The sequence below is a fragment of the Spermophilus citellus genome, assembly GCF_964194105.1.
Source record: "Spermophilus citellus genome assembly, chromosome: 5".
Classification (NCBI taxonomy): Eukaryota; Metazoa; Chordata; class Mammalia; order Rodentia; family Sciuridae; genus Spermophilus; species Spermophilus citellus.
Window position 1 is genome coordinate 143157891 of NC_138186.1, and position 23053 is coordinate 143180943.

General features: G+C 39.8%; 1 protein-coding gene across 1 annotated transcript in view; it reads left to right on the forward strand.

Annotated features, from left to right (window-relative positions):
- Positions 1-19986: 19986 nt before the first annotated feature.
- Positions 19987-23053, forward strand: part of SLC2A12 (solute carrier family 2 member 12) — a 58754-nt gene continuing 55687 nt past the window's right edge. The window contains exon 1 of the mRNA XM_081295330.1: positions 19987-20287. Within this exon, the coding sequence (XP_081151456.1) occupies positions 20173-20287 (115 nt within the window). The 5' untranslated portion in view covers positions 19987-20172. The remainder of the gene's footprint in view (positions 20288-23053) is intronic.

Below are 23053 nucleotides of genomic sequence, written 5' to 3' on the forward strand. Positions count from 1 at the left end.
TTATCTCTTCAATAAACTTAATCCTATTACTCTGAGGAACATGTCTGAAATCTGAAATCTTTCTCACTTGATTACAAGAATTAGGGTTTGAAGGGAGAGTTTCACCTTGCCTCAGTTTCGGAAGACCCCAGCTGTGTAACAACTGTGTTGTTTAATTTAATTCTACAGTGAATAACATACTCATAATCAAACTATTATAAATGCTACATGGTGAATACTAGTTTTTAAAAATTAATTTATAGGCCAAATGAAAATCAGGATTGGGTCCTTGTTCCTCCCGTGTTGAAGATTAAACACTGAAGAAATGCTGAGGCAGGGACAAAAAGTTTTATTTAAAGGATAGAAGAGAAAGAGAGAGAGAGAGAGAGAGAGAGAGAGAGAGAGAGAGAGAGAGAGAGAGAGAGAGAGAGAGTCCTCTGGAGAGGAGAGGGTCCAGAGCTGGTGCCTGAGGGAGTAGGGGTGTCCTGCTCCTGTATAGATTTTAGGTTTTCTTTCTTCTCATGCCCCCCCCCCCCCCCGGTCCTATCTTGTCTGTGTGACCAAAAGTAACCAAAATGGCAGGAAAGCAGCCATCTATGGGGTGGATTGCTTGTGTTGGAAAATGTGATCCTTCCCCTCCTCTGGAAGCTGCTAGCAACCAGGTGAAGAGTTGTGCTATCTACCCATTTCCTTTTCTTTGATAACCAGCTACCTGTCTTTTGCCCCTGTCTCACAGGCATGAATGAGTTAATTAGATTTGGGGAAACAGACTCCATTAAAATTGATAATGTAAAAAAATAAGTTTACTTACAGATGTTGGAGGCAGAAAAGAGTTAAAAATGGCTGCAATGAATTGGCAGGAGAGAGGAGGACTGGTAACTCTGTGTAGGTAAAGGAGCCAGTGGGAACCAAATCTAGTCTGTAATCTGCACACCATCCCTGGCATAAGACGTCTTCTTTTTCTAATTTCCATAAGGACTGGGTGGGGAGAGAGGAGCTGCCTCTGTGGGTGAACCAAGAATCCAATCCACAGAGATTCTGCCTTCTCCCCTCACCCAAATGCTCAAGGTGACAAGGTATTGTAAGTGTGTTGAGGAGAGTGTTGCTTCTCTAGGGGTGGGAATCACAAAGGCCCCATTCCCCTCTTCAGTTCTGGAATGGAGCTCTTCAAAACCTCCCATTCCTACAGTGGCTGAGGTCTTTTCAACCCTGCACTCTCTCCATTCTCTCTCCCTCTTAGGCAGAGTAATTTCCCCTCCATCAGCCCTGGCCTAGTCAAAACAAAAGCCAGGAGGAGGGGTATCTTCTCGGTGCTTGGCAACCGCTACTTCCTGCAGTGCCACACAAAGGCTCCCCGTGGCAGGCTGGGAACACAAAGGCCTGGCTATCTTCTATGTTGGGGGAGGTAAACACACTGGGGCAGCTAGACTGAGAAGCAAACTGATACATTCCAAGAATAATTTTATATCATTCTCTTCTTCTTCTCCTTCTCATCTCTTGAGCAGTTGTGAGTCTCTGAAAAGAAAATCCTGAAATTTCTACCTGGATGCAGTCCAAGAGAGCCAAGTCTGGGCTTCCCAGGATGTTAGCTCTACCATGGTCACTTGGCAGTAGGTGAAGGATCTTCCCCAGAAGTCCTGAGGCCTAGGCAAGGGAGCCCCGCCCCACAATCCCCACTTGGGAGCGGCAGCTCCTCATCTCACTATGCATCTCTATCTTGGAATTTTCTTAACCTGATGAAGCCCTTAGTGAGTTTTAGGAAGCAGGATTTGCTTTAAAGGCATTAGAAGAAAAAGAAAAAGAAAAAATTGTAGCAAAAATAAATCTGGTCCCCCTGATGGAGACACTAGTCCTAAAGTTCTGAGGCATTCAGAGGCAGTGTCTGAAGAAAGGTTTCTCTATGCAAAGAATCTGTGGAAGTTGTCAGAATCAAAATGGAGTCACCTGTGTCAAGCCTAATGGAATGAATGAACAAATAAATAAATAAAGCTGTACAGTTATGAAGGAAGGGACCTCATTCACACATATGCTTAAATAACAAGAGCTAGCACAAAAGACTGTCAGGATCACAGTCTCCCATGGAAAAACTTACAAGAACCTCTGCCCAGCAACGTTCTGTTCAACCATGGACTCACAATACCCTTGATATCGACCTGTAACCAAGAATCATTATTTCAAAATGAATTGGTAAACCCTCCTCATTTCACCTTTACATGCACTTGTCTTCTTCTATTTCCCTGAATATGCTCAAAGCTTACTATGACATCATCTTCCCATTGCATTGCAACGTTTATACCTGAAAACCTTTATTAATCTTTGGGGAATCTCTCTCTGTTAACTTAAGTAGACAAATCCACAAAATCTAGATTTTTGAAGCTGTGACCCCCAGGACCTCAGAAAATGGCCATATTAGAAAAAGCATCCCTAAAGGTGGACAGTTATTAGTTAAGAATTGGTGGAGTATGAATTCCTAATCCAAAATGACTGGTGTTCTTAAAGAAGAAATTTGGAGAGGGTCACACACAGGGAGAATACCCTTTGCTGCCATGAGACAAGGAACCACCAGAAGTTAGGACAGAGGTCTGGAATAGAACCTTCTAGAAGTGTGATTCTCCTGACACCTTGAGCTTCAATTCATAGCCTTAGCAAGGTGAGACACTAAATGTATGCTATTGAAGCTACTCATTCATAGTACTTTGTTTTAGTACCCTAGGAAATGAACACATCTTGTCTATTTCATTTGTTGACACCATTTCTGGGCTTGGATATCGTGCACTGTGGCACTCAATATTCCCCCTCCCAGCCCAAGACCTTCGGTGGCTCATTTTCTGATTGATTTCTGCCAGGGGCTTTCCCCACCACCAATCCCAGGAGCTTAGTCTAGAATTCAGGTAGCAGGGCCATGCTGGAATACAGTGGGGCTGCCCTGGTGTTCCTGGAGAAAGGTTATTTTTGAGAAAAAAAAATTCAGAATCTGACCTTAAAGATGACCAACTGTGTTGTTCCTTGCTATGAATTCTCCTGAGGTATATAGCAAATTGCTTTCATAAACCCTAGGAAGGTTGTCTTTGTGTTCTTTCTGACATTTTTATTAATATCTCACCTTGTGTTTGCCCAGGAGTTTTGAAGCATTTTATAGGTCTTTTAAAAAAGTATTATCTCAAAACCCACTGATTTTCCCCAAATCAACAGTAACTCATGAAAGTTCTCACTCAGCCTTGCTGATCAATTCTCCAAAAATCTTTGTCAAAAGAATCAATGGCATTCAACTTTATGGGTTGCAATCAAATCGCAGATTGCTCAAGAATTCAAATACAGCCAATCATGGCACTTCAAAGCCCTCTGTCTCTTCCCCAAATCCTCAAAGCTCCATTGGTACAGAGGTCGCTCCTGACTCTTTACCTCCATGTCCCCCAAAATTCATGTACTTCCTGAAACTTCAGATGGTAACCTTATTTGGAAATAGGACCAATAAAGGTACAATTAGGGTTTTAGTGTGGGGCCTACTCCAGTGTGACTGGAGTACTTATGAGAAGAAGAGGAAGGACAGGAGACAGACAGAGATGTACAGGGAAAAAGCCAAGTGACGATGTACAGGCAGAGATTGAAGAAAAGTGTCTAAAAGCCAAGGCATGCCAGGGCTTGCTGGCAATCCTCAGAAGCTAGAAGAGGTGAGGAAGAATTCTTCTCAGGAGTTTTCAGAGAGAATAGGGCCCTGCTAACACCTTGACTTTAGATTCCAACTTCCAGACTGCAAGAGAATAAATTTCTATTGTTTTAAGCCACCCAGTTTGTGGATTTTTTTTCTAGGAAACGCCCACAAACCACAAGCACTGGCCGCTCTGTCCTCTGTCTTTTAGATCATCCAGAACAATCCATTCATCTGGACTTGAGAAAAACAAAAGAAGAAGGAGGTTTGCTTCCTCAGTGCCAGATCACCACCACTCCTAGTCTACTGTGTCACATGGGCATGTGCACACGTGCGTGCGCACACACACTCTGAAGGGAAAAATGCTGCTCTTAGATGATTCTTTAGATTCCGATTTTTCTATCTCCAGATATAGTTGAACCCAACAAATATGGTATTGCTGTGCACACACAAAGAGCTTAATATTAAAAAATAAGCACACGCAGAACACTGCTTCAGTCACTTAAAGAGCTATTATGGGTCTGTACATTTTATTCACCTGGGAGGGGCCATCACCCCTTCTCTGCAGGCACAGAGCCAAGTTAAGCATACAGGTGCTTTTCAGTTAACAGTTTTCCTTTGGCAGCCTTAAGCTTCTTCCTGGGTTCCTAGTGGAAAGTTTGATGTTGAAAACAAAGGCCAAAGGACAAGAGAGAGAGGTGAAAGCAGCAGTCCCTCAGGCCACCCTGGAGCTCAGGACTGAAGCAGAGAAAGAGAGGAAACTGCTGCCATCTCTCAGCCTTGGTCTTGAGCATGTCTTGAGCACAAAGCATTGTCTCCCCACAATTTAGCTGGGACTAGTTCCACCCTGTGCCAAATCTGCAGACAGGTTGACACAAAGAATGACTTATAGCAGCTGTCAGCTCAGGGACCCAGGGCTGGCCTCCTGCCACCTCACTGACACCCATCCACTTGCCTATGCAGAAACCACCTCATCTCACTGCTGGGCTTCACCAGCAGTTCTCTGGGCACATCCTTGCCTCTCTGATTCTGGAATCCTTCTTCTCACAAAGAAAAGAACATTTTTCCTTTTTTCATACTCAATCTCATCCTGACCTCAAAGTTCTCATTTTTTGGTTTGCAGATCTGCCCCTGCTGGGGATGGAAATTTGTTTGCTTCATGAAGCTGCATCCCCAGTCTAGGGGGGCTGGCCTTCTTGGCACCACTAGACAATGATAAGACATGGTAGACCAGCATGGCATCGTTCCCAGGGGAGTGACTCGGCCTGGCATTACACCACCTGTGAGCCATCAGCAGATCACCTCTGATTGAGCTTGGCCAAATCTAGTCCAGTGCTTTCTCTTTTTTAGAGTAGACTATACTTTTCAGAGCAATTTTATGTTCACAGAAAAATTGAGCAGAGAGCATAAAGATTTCCCATATTTCCTCAAACTCCATCTCCCCCACTATCAACATCCCCCACCAGAGTGGGACATTTGTTATAGCTGGTGAATCTACACTGACACACTTTTAGGGTCACTTTCAGAGTTTTATTTTCTGTGGGCTTGGGCAAATGTATAAAGACATACCCCCACTATTATAGTGTTATGTATAACAGTTTCACTCTCCTAAAAATCCTCTGTTCTCCCTCCTTCCCCACTAAGCCTGGGCAACCACCAATTCTTTATTGTCTCCAAAATTCTTTATTGTCTCCTGTTTTAGGATGTCATATAATTGAAATCATGCCATACGTAGCTTTTCAGATTGCCTTTTTCACTGAGTAATACATTTTCAAGTTTTCTCAGAGTCTTCTCATAGACTAAACTCCAGCTGCTTTTGCATGATTTTTTTCAATTGAGAAATGCAGGTTGGGCCTGCCTGTTCCTCCTGCCAACCACAGGTCTCAAGTTCAACTCAAGATAGGTCTCCATCCTCCCATCTAATATTGATCTAATTTAGAAAAAGAATCCAGGAATGAGAATACTGGATGTGTTTATACACTGATGTGTTTATTTGAGCCTAAAATGGAGCTTAAGCATTTCCTGGTAGAAAATGTCTATTATTTGTCTAGTTTGACACTGAGGCCTATTAGGATATGTAGCAGATGTTATTCATATATTGGATCTATAGTTCTTGTTTTAATTCACATATTTAAAGAATATATACATTATATGGTACCCTGGAAAATACAGACTCTGCAACTATTTTAACTTATGGTAAAACATTTACATAGCAGCTTTAAAATGTATGAAAAAGTTTTTCACAAAGTTTGTACCTTCTTTTATGAGGTTTATGAACGAAATGTTTCGAGGACCTCCATCGAGACACAACTGAGTGAACAAGCAGAGCTGGCTTCATAACTTACACATCAATTACTCCTCAGGACACCATGGTAGGAAAACAGAATACACTCATTACCCAGAATAATCTACAAAATATTCATTCTATTTCGTACCATATGTTAACCAAGGCAAGGAAGTGCATAATGAATATTAAGATGATGGTTAAAACAAGATTGCTCTCAGAATAGTTACAAAACACTTATTCATCATTGATTCCTTAACCACGATAAATTTGGACAAGACATATATTCTTAATTTCCACCATGATGTTTAAATATTTCATCATATAGGAAAAAAAAATCAGAAAGGAACAAGGAGAAAATTACACTTACTAATGCTTGATGTCTGTCTTCACCCTATTCCTCACCCACCCCTTGATCTTGAACAAGCTGCTTTCTTCTTTGGTGGTCCTTTGTTGGGTAAGACAAAACAAGAATTGGCACCTTTAGGGCCCAGGGCACAGGTTTTGAGGCACAAATGATTTAGAATTTAATGCCTTTTGATAATTTACAAATCAAGATAACGTGAACTTAATAATTCTGCTACCTACTAATTAGTGATTTCTTCATAAACTGAACCTGCTGAGTGGGTCACTGAGGGCTAATTATTTAACTGTGTAGGGCCTCAGTTTCCCTACCTGTCAAAAGAGGACACTGAGCACTGGGCAGGGCAGTCTTTGAGGTCACACTCTGTCCTTACATGTGATTCTTGGTGATTTACTTATAAAGTTCAAAAGAAGAAATGACCAGTGATCAGTTTACTTATTCAATCATGATTGTACATCAGAATAAAGAAATCTGAACCAGTTCCGCTGTGAGTAGAACACTTTTGGAAAATATAAATCTGCTTCTCCCAGGATTAGTGTTCTGGAAACAAATCAAGAAAGGTATCTGGGTGTTGCTCTTCTCTAAAAGGTGTTCACTCTGAATTAATGTGTTTGTAATTGTTAGGTCTCTTAGACATACTGATCTGTGAGCCTGGGTTTTCTCTTATTTCATTGTGGAATGTTTAATTAAGGGATAGAAGGATCATTCAGAGAACAGTGAAGTTTGTATGGGATGTATTTATTCTCCATAAAGGGAACTAGGATAGATTATGTGTACTGTGGAAGGGCTTAAGACAAATTGTAGTGAAGGTGAAAATTTGAAGACAGAACAAATTGTGGTCACTGGTTTTGTGAACAATTTTTTTAAACAGTTTTGTGGTGGAGAGCTGGGGGCAGGGTCTGGGAGATGACGCTGTTCCTGGTGAGCTACCCATCATAACAGGAGTTCTAGTTCTTTTGCTTTATTCAGAAGACAGTTATAATTTGCTGTTTGCACCTGTCTGGCAGAAGTTAGGAGAGCAAGAGAAAAAGATCTGTTTTTGTCCAGCCCATGAATCATATATAAGAGCTCCCACAGTGAGGAAGAGTTTAGACAGCTTGCCTGCACATCAGAGCTCCCAGAGCCCCACTCCCAGCAGGTTGTTTTGAGAGCAGATTGTGAGAGTCTGTTTACTTCTGCATGGTCAGAGAAAAAGAGAAAGCTGCGTCCCCCTTCACCTGAATCCTATTGGTCAGTAAATAGCATACAGTGATAAGGATTGAAGTGACAAAGTATCTCAATCTGGGGTAGACCATTCCATGGTGTCCTTTACTTGGGGAAGTCTTTGAAATTTGACAGAGATGCCTCAATGCCACTTAGAAGTTGCTGTGAATTTAGAGTTAGCCAGTGGAGGAATGGAGGCCTAGAAACCGCCTCATAAATCTTTCTGTAGAAATTCTAAAATGTTCTAGCGTGGGATGATGACACATTTGGGTCTTAGGAATTACATTAAAATTCTTTTCCATAGTGACCCTTTCATGTGCAGGACAGCCTCAAATGGGATATTCTGTGACCTAGATTCTGCTTCAAATCTCAGTACAAGCCAGAATGAAATCAGAATTCTGTGGACAGTGAAAATTATATAAACCTAAGGAGGCCATTTATAGCTTTAAAAAAAAGCAAAGTGTTCTTATTAAACAGTGTTTAGGATCTGGAAAGCTGTGGAAAAGATGGTTACTGGGGGCTGGGGATATAGCTCAGTTGGTACAGTGCTTGCCTCACACGCACAAGGCCATGGGTTCAATCCCCAGCACCACGACCAAAAAAAAAAGATGGTTGCTGGGTGTGATAAGAAAGAAATCTAGATCAAAGATGTCAGTCTTTGCAATTGATATTTAGACAAAATGGGTATTAGAATCAAAAGACACAGACACAATGAGAGTAGACAGATAGCTTAGAAATGTCTCTGATTCTTCCAAAAGAATGGTTTCCCCTTTACTCTGTTTCCATCATCTCAGTTTGCTAGGGTCACAGGTAACATTTGGATGAGTTTCTGAATGAATGCCAATCTTCCCATTTTTTTAGGACTCAAGAGAACCTGAGGAGGCATAGATACCAAATAAACAAGCAGACAACAGGTTCCATAAAACTGTACAGAGCAGTGGACAAGAGCAACTCCCAGGATTCAAGTGGCTCTTTCTTTCCCAGTACAGGACACTCTGGCAGCAATGTGCAGTTTTCTCTCCTCTATCCATTGCAATGGAAATCTGCTCTCCCCTCATCTATCAAGTGGGGGCAGCAAAGAAGAGAAAATTCAGGTTCATGACCCTATGAGCTAAGCCACCCCACCACCACAAATATCTTAAAGCAGATTTTCCAAGCTTTGTTGCAAACGTCAATGGCATTTTGATGGGAGAAATTAAGAAGCCAAAATCCTAAAATGTGCCTACACATCTATTCTGCGAAATGTCTTAGAGATTGTGTCTTTCTGATGTTCTGAGAACAGCATACAATATGAAGAATTTTGCAATCTTTTTGGATGACACAGCCCCCTCATTTTTTAGTTGCTTCAAATACCTATTACAGCTTGAGGAACCATGCAGCTCTGCAGAAGACAAGCTCGGAAGTGCCATCCTAGCAACTGCATTCCTATTTTTATGCTAAACTTGATTATCTCAGCTTTGGGTATCTGTTCTATTTACCAACAAGGAGAGGACCAGAACTTGAACCAGTGCTATTTCATGGAGTAGAAGGTCTAAAGATGAAGTGAAAAATATAGGTCCTTTACACTTACTGCATTTCTTCCCTGGCTGCTCTTTTATTACCTATTCTGGGAGAAAAGACAGCTCCCAAATTTTCACCTGAGAATTAAAGATTCTGAGATTTGGGTATGTGGCTCTCTGAAATGTTGAGTCAGGTCATGCTATTGTAAAAGTCACGGTTGCATGGACCTTTCTGGTTTATCACCACTGTATGGGTTGCCAGTCTACTATCATATGTTGCTTCCATACTTGTTTAGAAAGAGAGAGCATAGTTTGAATGGATACATAGATAGATTAAGCATTAACTCAGTTCTCTTCCACAGTTGCAATTGCTCTAATCTTGGGGAACAGATTATATTTATATAGTACCTTGGCAATTTTTTGGCATTTCAAATATTTTATCTGATTTTATCATAACTAAAATCCTTTGAGAGAGTTTATGTTAGAGAAATTTTAGACTCTGGGTAACACTAGTCAACAGTGAATTTATTGCTTGGCTTTAGATTGGTTCATCAGGAGGGAGGTGGGCGGGCATTGAGAGGTACTGGGGGACAAAGGCTACAAAATTATGCTATATCCATGTACAAGTATACTACAATGGATCCTGCTTATAAACAGATGATAATGGACTAATTAAAATATTAATAATACTAATATTACTACTAATAAAGGTGAGATCAGTGGAATAGAAAAAGTAGTTTAGAGGAAGTAGGAATAGAGGAAAAGAGAAGGTACTGGGAAAGAAAATTGAACAAATTAGGTTATGTGCATGTATGAATATAGCATAGTGAATCCCACTATTATGTATAATTATAATGTACCAATTAAAAAAAGAAAAGAGTGGTTCATAGAAGTAACGAGAAAAATAAGGAAAACAAGTCTTGGGAAAAACCAACTTAGTTCAAGAAAACCAGGTAAAAGGAACTAGAATACAGTCTATTCTGAGTTCTGCCACTGGAAACCTTTGTTTCACCCATTCTTGTGCCACCTCTCAAGATGTACCAGGACACAATATCTAATTGTCACAACAGGCCACCACAAGCCCACACGTTAACTAGGGAGTGGTATAGGTTAACTGGCAGGAATCGTAAGCCTACCACTTGGCTAGGAGGTGGTCCATAATCCTTGACAGGTTCATAAAAAATGACATGCAATTGCCCAAAAGAACATTTGAGGAATATTGTCCAAAGGAGGGAACTTGGCTTCTAAGCAAGCAATCAGCAGCTTTATTCAAGGCAAGTGTATTTATCCCTCCCATCAGGGATATGAAGAAACTAGGTCCAGGAGGGATTATTTGACTTACTCAAAGTCATGTGAATAATAGAGATCCAACATTAGACTTTCTATTATCTTACTCCTGAATATGTGATTTTCAGTTATTACTTTATACTTCTGCAAAGTCCCTGGGAGGCAACAACAGTTACCATTTATTGAAGGTCACTATCATCAGATACTTATCTAAATACTCTGTATATTAATTCATTTAGACCTCACAAGATCCCTAGGGATGGGTGGTATTATTATAGTAATGGATATTATTATCCCATTTTTGAAATGAGAACTCTCAGGTATAAAGAGGTTCCATGGCAAGCAAGTGGTGCAGACAGAATGAAAACCAAGACTAGTCCTGGAACTCACTTTCAAAATGATGCAGCAATGAAACAATGTTGGGTTGAATTAAAATTTTGTTGTTTACATCCTCTTCTCCATCATTCTCTCCTGTATTTCAACATATATTTAGTGAGCAAGTCATGGTTTCAGACACCCTGCCAGGCTCTGGAGGAGTGTGAACAAGGTGGCTGTGACCTTGGTTTCAAGTAGTAAATTATTACAATGCAGCCCTCTCTGCTTGAAGCTCTGAGTTCTGGTAACTTGTGCCCTGGGAGCAGAAAGGAGAAGCACGTGGCCCAGTCTGGGGAAAAGGAACTCAGAAAAGACGGGAGCACCTGACAAATGGGGATGGGTAGGGAGTGACAAGGAAGGGAAAGGAGTTTACGGGCCAGTTCCTTGGGTATTAAAAAACAAGTATGAAACACAGCTGGACCTCAAAGAAACCCCAGACTAACATCATACTCATGTGACCATAGAGTTCCACCTTTCTGCTTCACTCTGGGAGTTTCTGTTCTTCTGCTCTCTCTGAATTCACCTTTCTCATATGTTGCAGCCACTTTGCTCTAGCTGTGATACCTCTGGTTTGCGCAAGCTTTGGTCTGACTCTGACTAGCCAAACATTCCCCCTCGTGGTGTACACAATGGAGTGGCCCTCTTTACCTAACATTCTATCTCCCTCCAACTGGAGAGAACAGAAAACAACATTTCCCAGACATCCTTGTTATAGTGCTCTGGATACCAGTTAGATGCATCTTCATGAAGATGGATATGATGGAGAAGCTGCTGTCTTTGCCTGTTTGTGTTCCTTCCCAGGGCCAGGCAGACATGAGGTTTCCCTGAGGCAGCATCCAGCATCTAAACCTCCCTGGAGAATGCAGTTCTGGGGGCAGAAATAATTCAGTGCCTGGATTAAAGCAAAACATTGCTCCATTAGGCGGCTTAGTTGTAGAAGCTCAGCTGGTGATTCAGCTTGGTATTATTCTGATGAGTCATTTCTGCATGGTTGGAACCTGATCTTTCAAGCCTTCCAATGATATTAGACGCACCAAATGACCTGTGTTAAATTCCTTCCTGCTTAAAGTTCCTGCACTGAGCTCTGACTGATAGAATCTTTTTTTCTAACTTAATTCAGAGAGAAAGGATCTGAAAGAGGAGACCCTAGCCAGGTATGATGGCGCGTGTCTATAATTCCAAAAACTTGGGAAGCTGAGGCAGGAAGATTGCAGGTTCAAGGTCAGCCTCGGAAACTTAGTAAGACCATGTTTCAAAATAAAAATAAAAGAGAGGGAAAGTGTCCTGAACTACCCTGTAGGTACCCTGAACATGAACAATCTACTTGTGGTTTATTTCGTTGCATTGTGAGAGGTGGAAGGGAACCACAGTAAGAAGTGAGACAAAGGCATCCAGAAGGGAACCATGTCAAGGAGGCAGTGATTGCTGATCCATCATATAGTCCAGAATGAGACCAGATCTCAGAGCTCAAATCAGAAGTGGCAAGAAGTGAGTCTGTAGGAGCCAGCTCATACCAGATTGTGAAGGCCATTTTAAGCCTCATTCAGGTATTTTGGCCAATTCTAAGAACAACTGGAAGCTTAAGAAAGGTTCAAAACAACTGGAAACCACTTAACAATCTAGAATTCAGGGGAGAAAAAACATCTTGGTTGCAATATGGAAGATGAGCTTCTGGGAGCAAGACTGTAGGCAAGGAGTCCCCAGAGGCTTTTGGAGCTGTCTGTGGGGAAGGTCTGGAGGTGGCCTAAATTTAGGCAGTGGAAGTATGCATGGGAACAAGTGAGGTTTTTTAGTTAGCATGGTCATCTGGAAAGAACTATATTTTCAATAATGTATTCTTCTATGATGTATTTTTAATGTAAAATTGGGGCAGATCCAAGTATTGTAGTGCCTAAAATTTATAAAATTGAGGGTTCCTATCTTATAAATAATAATACAAAATTAAGTATGAAAGTGAAAAATTATTTAGATAAATTAAAAATGTAAAAAACCCTGCCAATTATGACAAACATTGCATAATCTGGAATTGTCTAATATACCTCTGTAATACTTCTTTACCTCTATTTTTGGGCTATGTAGCCTTTTCATTTTTTTCCTGGTACTGGGTATTGAATCCAGGGACACAACCACTGAGCCACATCCCAAGCCCTTTTTATTTTTTATTTTGAGACAAGATCTCCCTAAATTGGTTAGGGCCTTGCTTAAGTTGCTGAGGCTGCCTCAGCCTCCTGAATTGCTGGGATTACACATGTGCACCACCATATGCAGTGATTGTATGTATACATTTTTATTTTCTTTTCATAAAACAATGTTTTTTTTGTGTTTGTGTGTGACATTACTTTCTATTGAAAGAGTAAAAAAACCCAACCTGCCTCCTTACAAGTCCTTCCTCTGTGGCCCTAGGAGACAGCCATAGGACTGGTTAACATGAAGGGACATCCTCTAGCCCTGTGACTTTTCATCTTTGGGCCACAGGAACAATAGTGTGAAATATGTGCAATACAACTGGCACTGTGGAAGAATTCCTGGATGTCCTTCTTATACCAGAAGAGCTACAAGAGCTTACCTATATACCAAAGTGTCTGTAACCTCAGTAATAAACCAAAAGGAAATATTTTTCCAACTTCACTGATTCTAAGTCAGTGGCTGAATACTCCATTGCCATGTCTATGTCACATGACACAGAGGAAATTTGACAAGAGTGACTCCAGTCCTGTCCTGAGCTAGTCCAGCCACCTCTGGGCACATACCTAGTAACTCTGAATACAACTTTTTGGCTTAATGCACTGACACCATCCTTACCAGATGGGGCCTGTAGGTACTGCTACTTTGTGCCAGCAGCTTTGGATATAAAATTCAAGGTATATGACCTACTTGGCAAGCCTCGTCTTAAATATAAAGTGTATAGGCTCAGAAAACAGCTTTGGTATGTTGATTACTTTAAAATGAAGGCCTAAGAAGTAAGGTCTGTGGACTTCTATCTCCTCCTGTTCTTTCTTCCCTGAAGTAAATCTCAGAAACCAGAATTATTCTTCTTCAAGGGACATCATAGGAACTAGAACTGCTCATCTCCAAAGCAAGCCATAAATCTAGAAAGGTCATACTCTCTCTTTTCCCATCTCCCTTGAAGATTCTCATTCCAGAGGTGGCCTGGCCCTTATCAGGGAAGAAGGAATGTTACACAGAGAGACCAAGAGGAATCTGAACAGACAGGCCTTGCTGGGTTCACTCATTTCATCACCATTAGATCACACTCTTGTCCAATCACATTTCTACACTGTTGTCCATGTTTCATCCAAACTAAGCATGAGTATGCACAGGGTCTTCATTTCTGAAGGGTCCCCATCATGCAGAATTTTGATTAAATTTGCTTTTCTCTTGTTAACCTGCATTTTATTATAGTTCTGCCCACTGTGATCCTCATGATGGGTATGGAAAGGTAACTTACCTTTTGCCCCTACAGAAGGTGTGAGAAAAGTCCTTTCGATCATCTACTTAGGAGACAGATTCTTCCATACAGAGGGCAATCACAGAACAGGAAGGTCTTCAGCTGGGTGTCCTAGAGGGAAGATGAAAATCCACTAAAATCTCTCATATGTATGCAAGTGATGAAATTTGATGAGTTGGTCTTAAGAAGCTGAACATGATATTTCTCCTTAGGAACTTTCTACTCCTTAAATTTCCTCAAGTTTTTCAAGTTATTTATTTTTGGAAAATAGTCATTTTCCATGTAGTGCCTTCCTCATTGACTAGCCAATAAGAAGACACCTGTAATGAAAGAGGACCAGACCCCTCAAGCCAACCAGGGCTGCCTATGATCATAGGTAATTAACAACCTTTCCATCATGGTATAAAAAGTCAGTGAGTGTCTTTTTGTGGATGCCCTTCACCCAAGCACATGGAAAGAGCACTGAGGAGAGTTTTTAAACTAGAAATTATTTATTTGAAAAAAATAGCTAGTCAAAGGGAGAAGGATATTCATTTTATATAGCTAAGTACTATAAAAGCAGACATAGGCCAAATTAATATATAAGATTCTGATGTGATTTCAAGAGAGATTATATTTGAACAGCACTGGTAGTCACCCAAATGCATCTTTGTGCAAATAAGGAAAAGCTGCCCCTTCTTTAAGATATTTTAGAAAAAATGTTTTATAAATAACAGTGCCATCTGAAGATGCAAATGACCCACTTACTTGTCAGCCCTAAATATGGAAAGCTTTTATTTAGGCTTATGTTATTATACATACACTATTATAACGATATTAAGAAACTTTTTTGGTATGTGTGTGGTGTTGGAAATCTGAACCCAGGGCCTTGCACATACTAGGCAGTGCTCTATCATTGAGCTATACCCTCAGCAAGCAAAGCAAACATTTTATAACTGAGTATTTTTACATATGATTTGCCACCCCAATGTATCAATTATTTCAATTTTTTTCAAATGCCCTTCCAGACCCGAACAATATACATGTATATTTTAAAATGTTGTGATAGCATTGAGTATTTAATTTTTCAATAGCTTTTCTACTTAAAATAATAGAAATAACACTTTATCACATTTCTACAAATCTCTCACTTAATGACATATAATATTATATCCAATAGGCATAAAAAGAATTTAACTGTGATTTATTTATTTATTTGTTTGTTTTGGTACTGGGGATTGAACCTGGGTTCCTCTACCACTGAGTTACATCCCTGACTCTTTTTATTTTTTAAACTTTAAAAATTTGTTTTAATTAGTTATACATGACAGTAGAATGCATTTATGCACTTTGATATATCATACATAGATGGGATATAATTTCTCATCTTTGAGACAGGGCCTTGCTAAATTGCCTGGGCTGGCCTCATGGTCTCCTTGCCTCAGCCTCCTACATATCTGGGATTACAGGCATGTGCCAACAAGTTTCAGTTTATTTTAGAATTTTAGGAACTTTAATCATTATATTATGATTGGCACCATTTGAAATATAGGAAAAAATGTCACATTAAAAACCTTTAGAGAGTAATTTAAATAACATAGATGAAAAAATACATATTCTTCAATCATACTCTGGTATTTTATTGGAATACAGCTAACACAGAATTGAATTTGTATCTGACTATTTTGTTTATTTACCTAAGTATCAGATTTACTCATTTGTGTTTGCACTGTGAACCCGTCACTTCTGGAATAAAACCTCAGGAGATGCATTCCACACAAATATAGTGCACTGCAGAGAAGCAGCAGGGTGTAGTGGAAAGCACACAGGGTTGGAACCAAACAGACTTGGACTGCTGTGCTTTGAAATATTATGTTCATCAAAAAGATTTGCACAAGAATGCTCATAAGCAGCTTTATTTATAATAGCTGAGGTAGAACAGTCCAGGCACCCATCAGTAGGAGAAGGGCTTAACTTTGGTATATTCACCTGTGGAATATCATTTAGCAATAGACAGAATGAGGTACCAGTATACACAAAAACATGATGAATCTGAAATCATGCTCCGTGAAAGAAGTCTTACCCAAGAGTAATTACTCAACAGTTCTATTGCATGAAGATTTAAAACAGGGAAAGGCAATTTACGTAGAAAACAATTAGAACATTTGGTCACTTCTAGAGGTTGGTAAAATTGACACAGAAGACATGAAGAACTTTCTGGGATAACAGTCAAGTTCTGTCATGTAAGAGGGGTTTGGATGGTACATGTATGTGTGCTTTCTGAACACATCTAATGGTAAACTGAGGATTTGTGTTCTGCATTTTAGGTAAAACTTGTCCCCTCCAAAGTACATAATCTAAACAAATATTGATCTCTAGTTAATGCTAAGTATTCCAGTTTGCTTTAAAATACATAAAAACTAATATAGATCAATGGATAAATAGAAGAGTCAGTAGGTGGGTAGATGGGCAAGCACAGTAAAATGTTATAGCAGCTAGGATTTTCTCTGTGACTAAAAATTTTCATAACCAAACATTAGAAAATGTCTTTTGATCTTGGATCTGTTTCATAAGCTTCTTAGTTCTGATTTCTGCAAAAGGAGGTAATAGTATTTACTTCATAAAGCAAAGCACTTAGTTCACTGCTTTGTTAATTTTAAGTCATGATGAGTGTTTTGGGATTTGATAGCATTGCCTATGAGCAGTGGCTAAAATGATATGTAGCTAAATTTGGGGGGTTATGAGCAATGAGCTGTCTGCTGATGGCTGATTATATGTTCCTTGAGTGGAGAAATAGCTTTTAATGATGGTAGTAGCTCCAACTGCAGTGACTTTTGGTGATGATACGTGCTTTAAAGAGGTGGACAGAAAGGAGAGAGGAAAGACAAAGTATCATTAGCAATCATCACATGAGTTTTGATAATAAAAATCTAAAGAGTTATTTGTTCATTAAAAGTTCCTTTTGTGAGCAATCATTTATTTTAAAAAACCCTGATATTGTCCTAGAAACTGGGGATACAGAAACAGATGAACATACACACACACACACACACACACACACACACACAAACATAGGTGTCTGTCCACTTGGAGCTCACTTTCTAGTAATGATAAAGTTCACTGGATCAATCTGTCAGCTGAAGGGATAGAAATGTGAGATATTTCTCCTTCCTTATCATAAGGGTTATGGCTGGCATGACTATAACAAAAGTCAGATTAACAAGAGAAAAACATAATAAATTTAATCAAACTTTTGCGCGACATATAAGACTTCAGAAATAAGATCCAAAGACCCAGGTAAAATTGTCCATTTTTATGTTTAGGTTTGATGAAGAATGGACATGCCTATAAAATATGAATGGACAAAAGAATATGATCTCATCATAATAAAATGAGTGGGGAATCACAGCATAGCCTGTCCAGATTCTTCTTGGCCTCTCCATATAGTAATCCTCCCTACTGATTGTGGGGCAGGACTTTCTTCAAGGAAGAAGGGACAGAGTGTAACCTTTTTAGATTTTACAGCTTGCTTTGGAAAAAAGCAATTCTAGTTTCTATCACCACCTTGAGGAACAGGAATTCTGATTTCTATCACTTGCTTTATGGGAGGATGAGGGGGGTGGGAGGTAGGAGGGCAGAAGAAGGTCAAAGAAACATTGCTTCTGATGCCTTTCCTTTTGAACTTTCTGTTCAAAGTACCCAGCATGCCACAGGACTAAGCTTTGGAGTATTCTTATATGAATCCTAACAGAGCCAGGAATATTTACCAAGATTTTTTTTTTCTGTACAAGGCACTTGGGATGCTACAGTAAACCACCTGGGCCTGGTCCATCGTTCTTGGAGCTTTTGATCTAGCAAGGAATATAGATGCAATCAAATCACTGTATGTAACTATAATAAGTTAGAAGTATGAAAATTTCTGGGAAGGAGTATAGGGTCTTGAAGGGATTTAGAGAAAATGTCCCTCTTTTGTTTGGATGAAAAAAATGTCCCCCTTCTAAACTTTTCTCTGAGTTAAGAGAATGAAATATGCTTGAGATAGCCAGTGGCCCTTGTCGGGCCAACAATAATAGAAAAGGAAGAGAATTAGGTGTACCTATGGACAATATGGTCAGTCACATTTCGTTATTTCTCTTGACTTCTGATTGATTTATACCCATGGAGAACCTGTATAGTTCAGCTACAGAAAGCAAAAGGAGAATTGTTGAATTCCTCCTAAGCATGATTTGGTAATCTGGAATTAGGTTTATCTCGTGCCTACTCAATTGTTATAGCAAACAGTCCAACACGTCCACCCTGCCAACAAATTGCTAAAGACATGGGTCCTGAGGGTCATGAAACAAAGCAATTATATGACTCACCCACAGCAACAACATTGTCTCCCCATACCAACACTAAGGTCACTGGTTCCAAGCAGAGAGAAGATAGAACTCAAGAGAAGATGGAGAACTGATAAAAAAATATGTGTGTCTCACAGACTAAAAACTCCTGCTCCTATCATCATGTGTGTCTCACAGACTAAAAACTCCTGCTCCTACCATCATCACACATCCTGGGAACAAATTAGAGCACATGTCTAAGGATTGTTGTTGTTGATGTTGTTGTTCAGTGGGGACAAGCTGATGTGTGGGATTTGTAATTCTACCCTGTTAATCAGAACAGGCCTGGGCCACACTAGAAGGACTTCAGTTTTTCTGCATTATCAGCAGAAGTGTCTGATTCCCTAAAGGATAAGAAAAGTTCAGAAATATCTAGTGATGAGAAAGAATTTTTTAAAATGGTGTTAATGAAGAGCTTGATGGTGATCTAGTAAAAATGTGGAAAGTAAGCAAAGACAGTCATCTTTTGCCTACACAAGCATGGATTGGTTCCCTGTGCAGAGGAGTGACTAGGACTATTGATCACACTTCAGGGCATCTTCTTAAGGTCAAGAAGAGGCAAGTTACTCAGCCTCCGTTTTCTCTTCAGGAACAGTAGCACATGCCTCACAAGTTTTTATTTTTTTCATAAGAATCATTTGAATGAACTTAGCATTATTTCTGGCACATATGTATTAGGTATATTTTAGTTTTCATTCAGAATGATTTTCTAAAGTAATCCTAGGTTCCTCTATAAAATTTTCAATAAATATGATTTGCTAAATGTATACCAAAGGTAAAAAAAAGTCATAGCTCTGAAAGACTAATATATGTTTGCATGAATAAGAAAAACAAACCTCCCTTCACACACTCTGATTTGTTTCAGATTATATGACCATCACACCCACACAATGGATTTTTTCCACCAGCCAGCCTTCTCCAACTAGGAGTATCCTCCTATCCAAGTAATCAAGCAACCTGACAGAAGATTCAGGATTAGTGCCTCTCTTAAAGACAGTTACACGTTAAAAAGCTACTTTGTTATAATCTCAGGATATAATAAGTCTAAAGAATCTATGTATTCTGAAGGTAGCAAGCCTTGATTTGTTGGACAGGCCTCGGAGAGAGGTAAATAAGACATTTACCTAGACCCAATTTAGGCTGAAATATTAAAGACGTTTTATGCTTTGTTTAAGTTGGTAAGTGTTATGATTCCTGTAACAACAGACTTGCTGAAAACTTGACACACTTTTCCTTCTGGTGTGTCTTTGCATAAACTGTTCTTCTGCAAGAGTAACTGATAAAATCTGAGTTATTCTGTCCCCACTCTCAGCTTGCATTTAAATCTGTTTCTTTTCTCTGCCTCTTTTCAAAGGTGCAGGCATACAAGAGCTAGCCCTAGCTAATGGCCAAACACTGTGTCTGAGTCCAGTCCCAGAGTCTTTTAACCTCTTGCTTCCAAGTCCGCATCTAAAGGCAAAAACAACCCTGGAGACGGGGACCTCCCCCTGGCTGTGATAGGCTGCTTGGAATAGCAACAGCCTGTGTCACCGAAAAGGGCAAAGCCTTCGGAAATAGAAACAAAGTTGGTCACAAATCACATTGGCTTTGCCCGAAGTTTTTTTTTTTTTTTTTTCCCCCCTCACTCTTCTTTAGCATGCTACCATGGGACAAAGTGACCACTCCTGTCCGCGGGGGAGGTCGGGGTAGTCTGCTGGAGAGGAAGAGGCTGTGACTCTACGTGGCCATGGTACCTGTTGAAAACACAGAGGGCCCCAATCTGCTGAACCAGAAGGGGAGAGAGGCGGAGACCGATGGCAGCTACGGAGCCAGCGGCGGCCGGCATCCTGCCTGTTCGGGAGGTAAAGTGAGAAGGCTGGGCTCGCGTGACAGACCAGAGGGGCGAGCTGTCCGTTTGTGTGCGTGTAGGTGCGCGCGTGTGTATGTGTGTGTGTGTGTGCGCGTGCGTGAGCGCGCTGGATGCGTGGACAACCGGGAGAGTATCTGGTGGGACGCGGAATGACCTAGAGCTGTAAAGCGAGGATCGAAGTCTTGTTAGGACTTTTTTTTTTTGGTAAAAAAAAAAAAAAATAATGAGTTACATACCCACTGCTGGTATGATGGGTTCCATCAACTGTGTTTACACAACACAATGTATAAATCTTTTTCATTTTGAAAAGTTTGGTCAACAACTTCGCTTGTAAACACATACATTTTTCATTTATTGTTGCAAAAGAACGATACATAAACAAGCGAGCATTATAAGCACCCTTTTAAAAAATCAATTATTTAAAGTGGGGTTCATAAAAATTATTAGTTATGTAATCAATGAACACTACTTTCTTTTAAAATTCCTTGCATATTTGTTCTGAACTTGTTATCCCAAGCCTGAACCCCCTGCTTAGCTTGTTCCTTCTTTCTTTAAAACTAGTCTTTCAAACTGAAGTTTGTGGAATACTTTTTCCTTAGGGAGGTGAAATTTCGAAAAGTTTTAATTCACTTCAGTGGTCTTTGCTAACCCAAATGCTTTTCTTTACTTCCACATTGACAATTTCCACAAATACACTGCACACTTCTGGCCACCTCTTCCTATTCATTTAGTTTGCAAAGGAATAGAGACTGATTATACTATAAGATAAAATCATTGACAAGTAATTCTTTCCTTCCTACTGCTCTCCTCAGCCCTGCTCTTTCTATCCATGTATAATAGTCCCAGTTACCTATGGAAATGTCAACAGTAACCTAAAATGCTAAATGATACAAGGCATTTGCCTATCACCCTGGAATAAGTCTGCATTCGCTTTTTATGTTATGGGTTTGCCTGGCTTTGTTATAGAGTCCACATACCCTCCCACCAAGGTGAAGTGGCGCCTCCTCAGGAATGAAGAAACTGTCATTCTTCCTTGTCTTGTTCCATGCTCAGCTTCCTCTTGCTTTCCCACTTTTACTCAAGCTAGAAGGGAGAGCTGGGGCCATTTTTCAAAATGGCCTCACCCTCTCTAAAACAAAGCTGTCCCTTCCCTAAGACTTTGCTAGCTCATTCAAAGTTCCTAAGAGCAGGCAAGAAAAAATCTGTGCTAGGATGATGGGGGTAAAGAGAAAGAGTTAACAGTTCTTTTCTCTAAATCCCTGAGAAACTAAGTTTCAGTGTAGACAGCAGAGGAAGCCCAGGTGATGGTGACAGCCAAGTGGGGTCAGTGATAAGGTCACAAAAATGAAAAGAAATTCTGTCCAGGAGGGGCTAGTTACTATGAAAAATTGATAACTTAATTTTGATATGATTTTGAAAGCATGGTAGACCTTAACAGCTGATGTTGTACAAGTTTGTAATTATCCCCCAAGAAGGCGATGGGTATTTATGCTTGTAAAAATTGACTCCATGCTCATAATTTAACCTCAAGTGCAATTGTAGACAAGTGATAAATGAATGCTGTAAATTGGTGTTCAAGTTTAATTTTAAATGAACCTCAGTTATCTAGAAGAGAAGCCTAAATGTTTCCCTAAAGTCTCAGATGAAAACAGATTTGATCTATGTTATATGTAGTTTAGATTGAGATGAATACAGAATCTCTTATTATTACTTTTGTAAATTTTCCTAACTTGTCTTAAACATCTCTTGGCACTCATAAGAAATTATACACATCTATGTGTTAATGAATGAATGTGCATTCTTGCTGTACGGTTTTGACAAGTCATTTAGCATCTCCATTCCTTAATATTGGTCTTTAATGAAGATGTTGAGGTTGGATGAAATAATATTTGTCAAATATTCGTCTTAGCTTCTTTGCAGGTTAATTTTCCATAATTTCTTTCACCCAGGGAATTCAAAGGATTTAAAAAAATGCTCAGTTCATGAAAACCAAAGGGAGATGAGTCAAATAGAGACTGTTGCTCTGTCCTTTTGGGAACAGAGGAAAGAAGGAGAAGAGGGAAAGAGGTAACACTGGGGAATGATGATATTGGCCAAATTATATTGTTCTATTGTGTGCATGTGCAAATATGAAACAATGAATCCCACCACTATGTACAACTATAACACACCAATAAAAAATAAAATATGCTCAGTAATTATCATCATATTTCTATATTTGAAGATAGCAACTTTTCTATATTCCTAGATGGAAAAAATCAATCACAAAGAGGGATAAGTTATATAACCCAGGACGAGGTGATTAAATCATGTGAGATACTGAAAAACAAAACAAAATGAAAATCCTAAGCTCCACAATCAAGTCCGCCTTAATATGATTACACATAATGAAACATTTTGGCAGGTTTTCCGTGACCAACTCTCTTAATTGGAAAGAATGCTTTGTTCCAACGACTAGAAGTTAATGAACTTAATTCATTTTCAAGAAGCTCTGACTCAAAGTGGTACATTGTTAGCACAATTTTCAGTGTTCATGGACCTATTCTAATTGATCTTCTAGGACAGTGCCAAGTTCAATTTGAAATCCTGGTACCCAGAGTGGACAACAGATGCAGAGAAAGTGAGAAACTACACACCAGAGAATCTCACCTCTAAGGAACGTGGGGCCAAATGATGGGCCATTGACCCAAGTTCACGCAGAGGCTGATGTGGAACTGACCTGGTGGCCCCTGGCCCAGGAGCTTCGATGTCTCCTAGG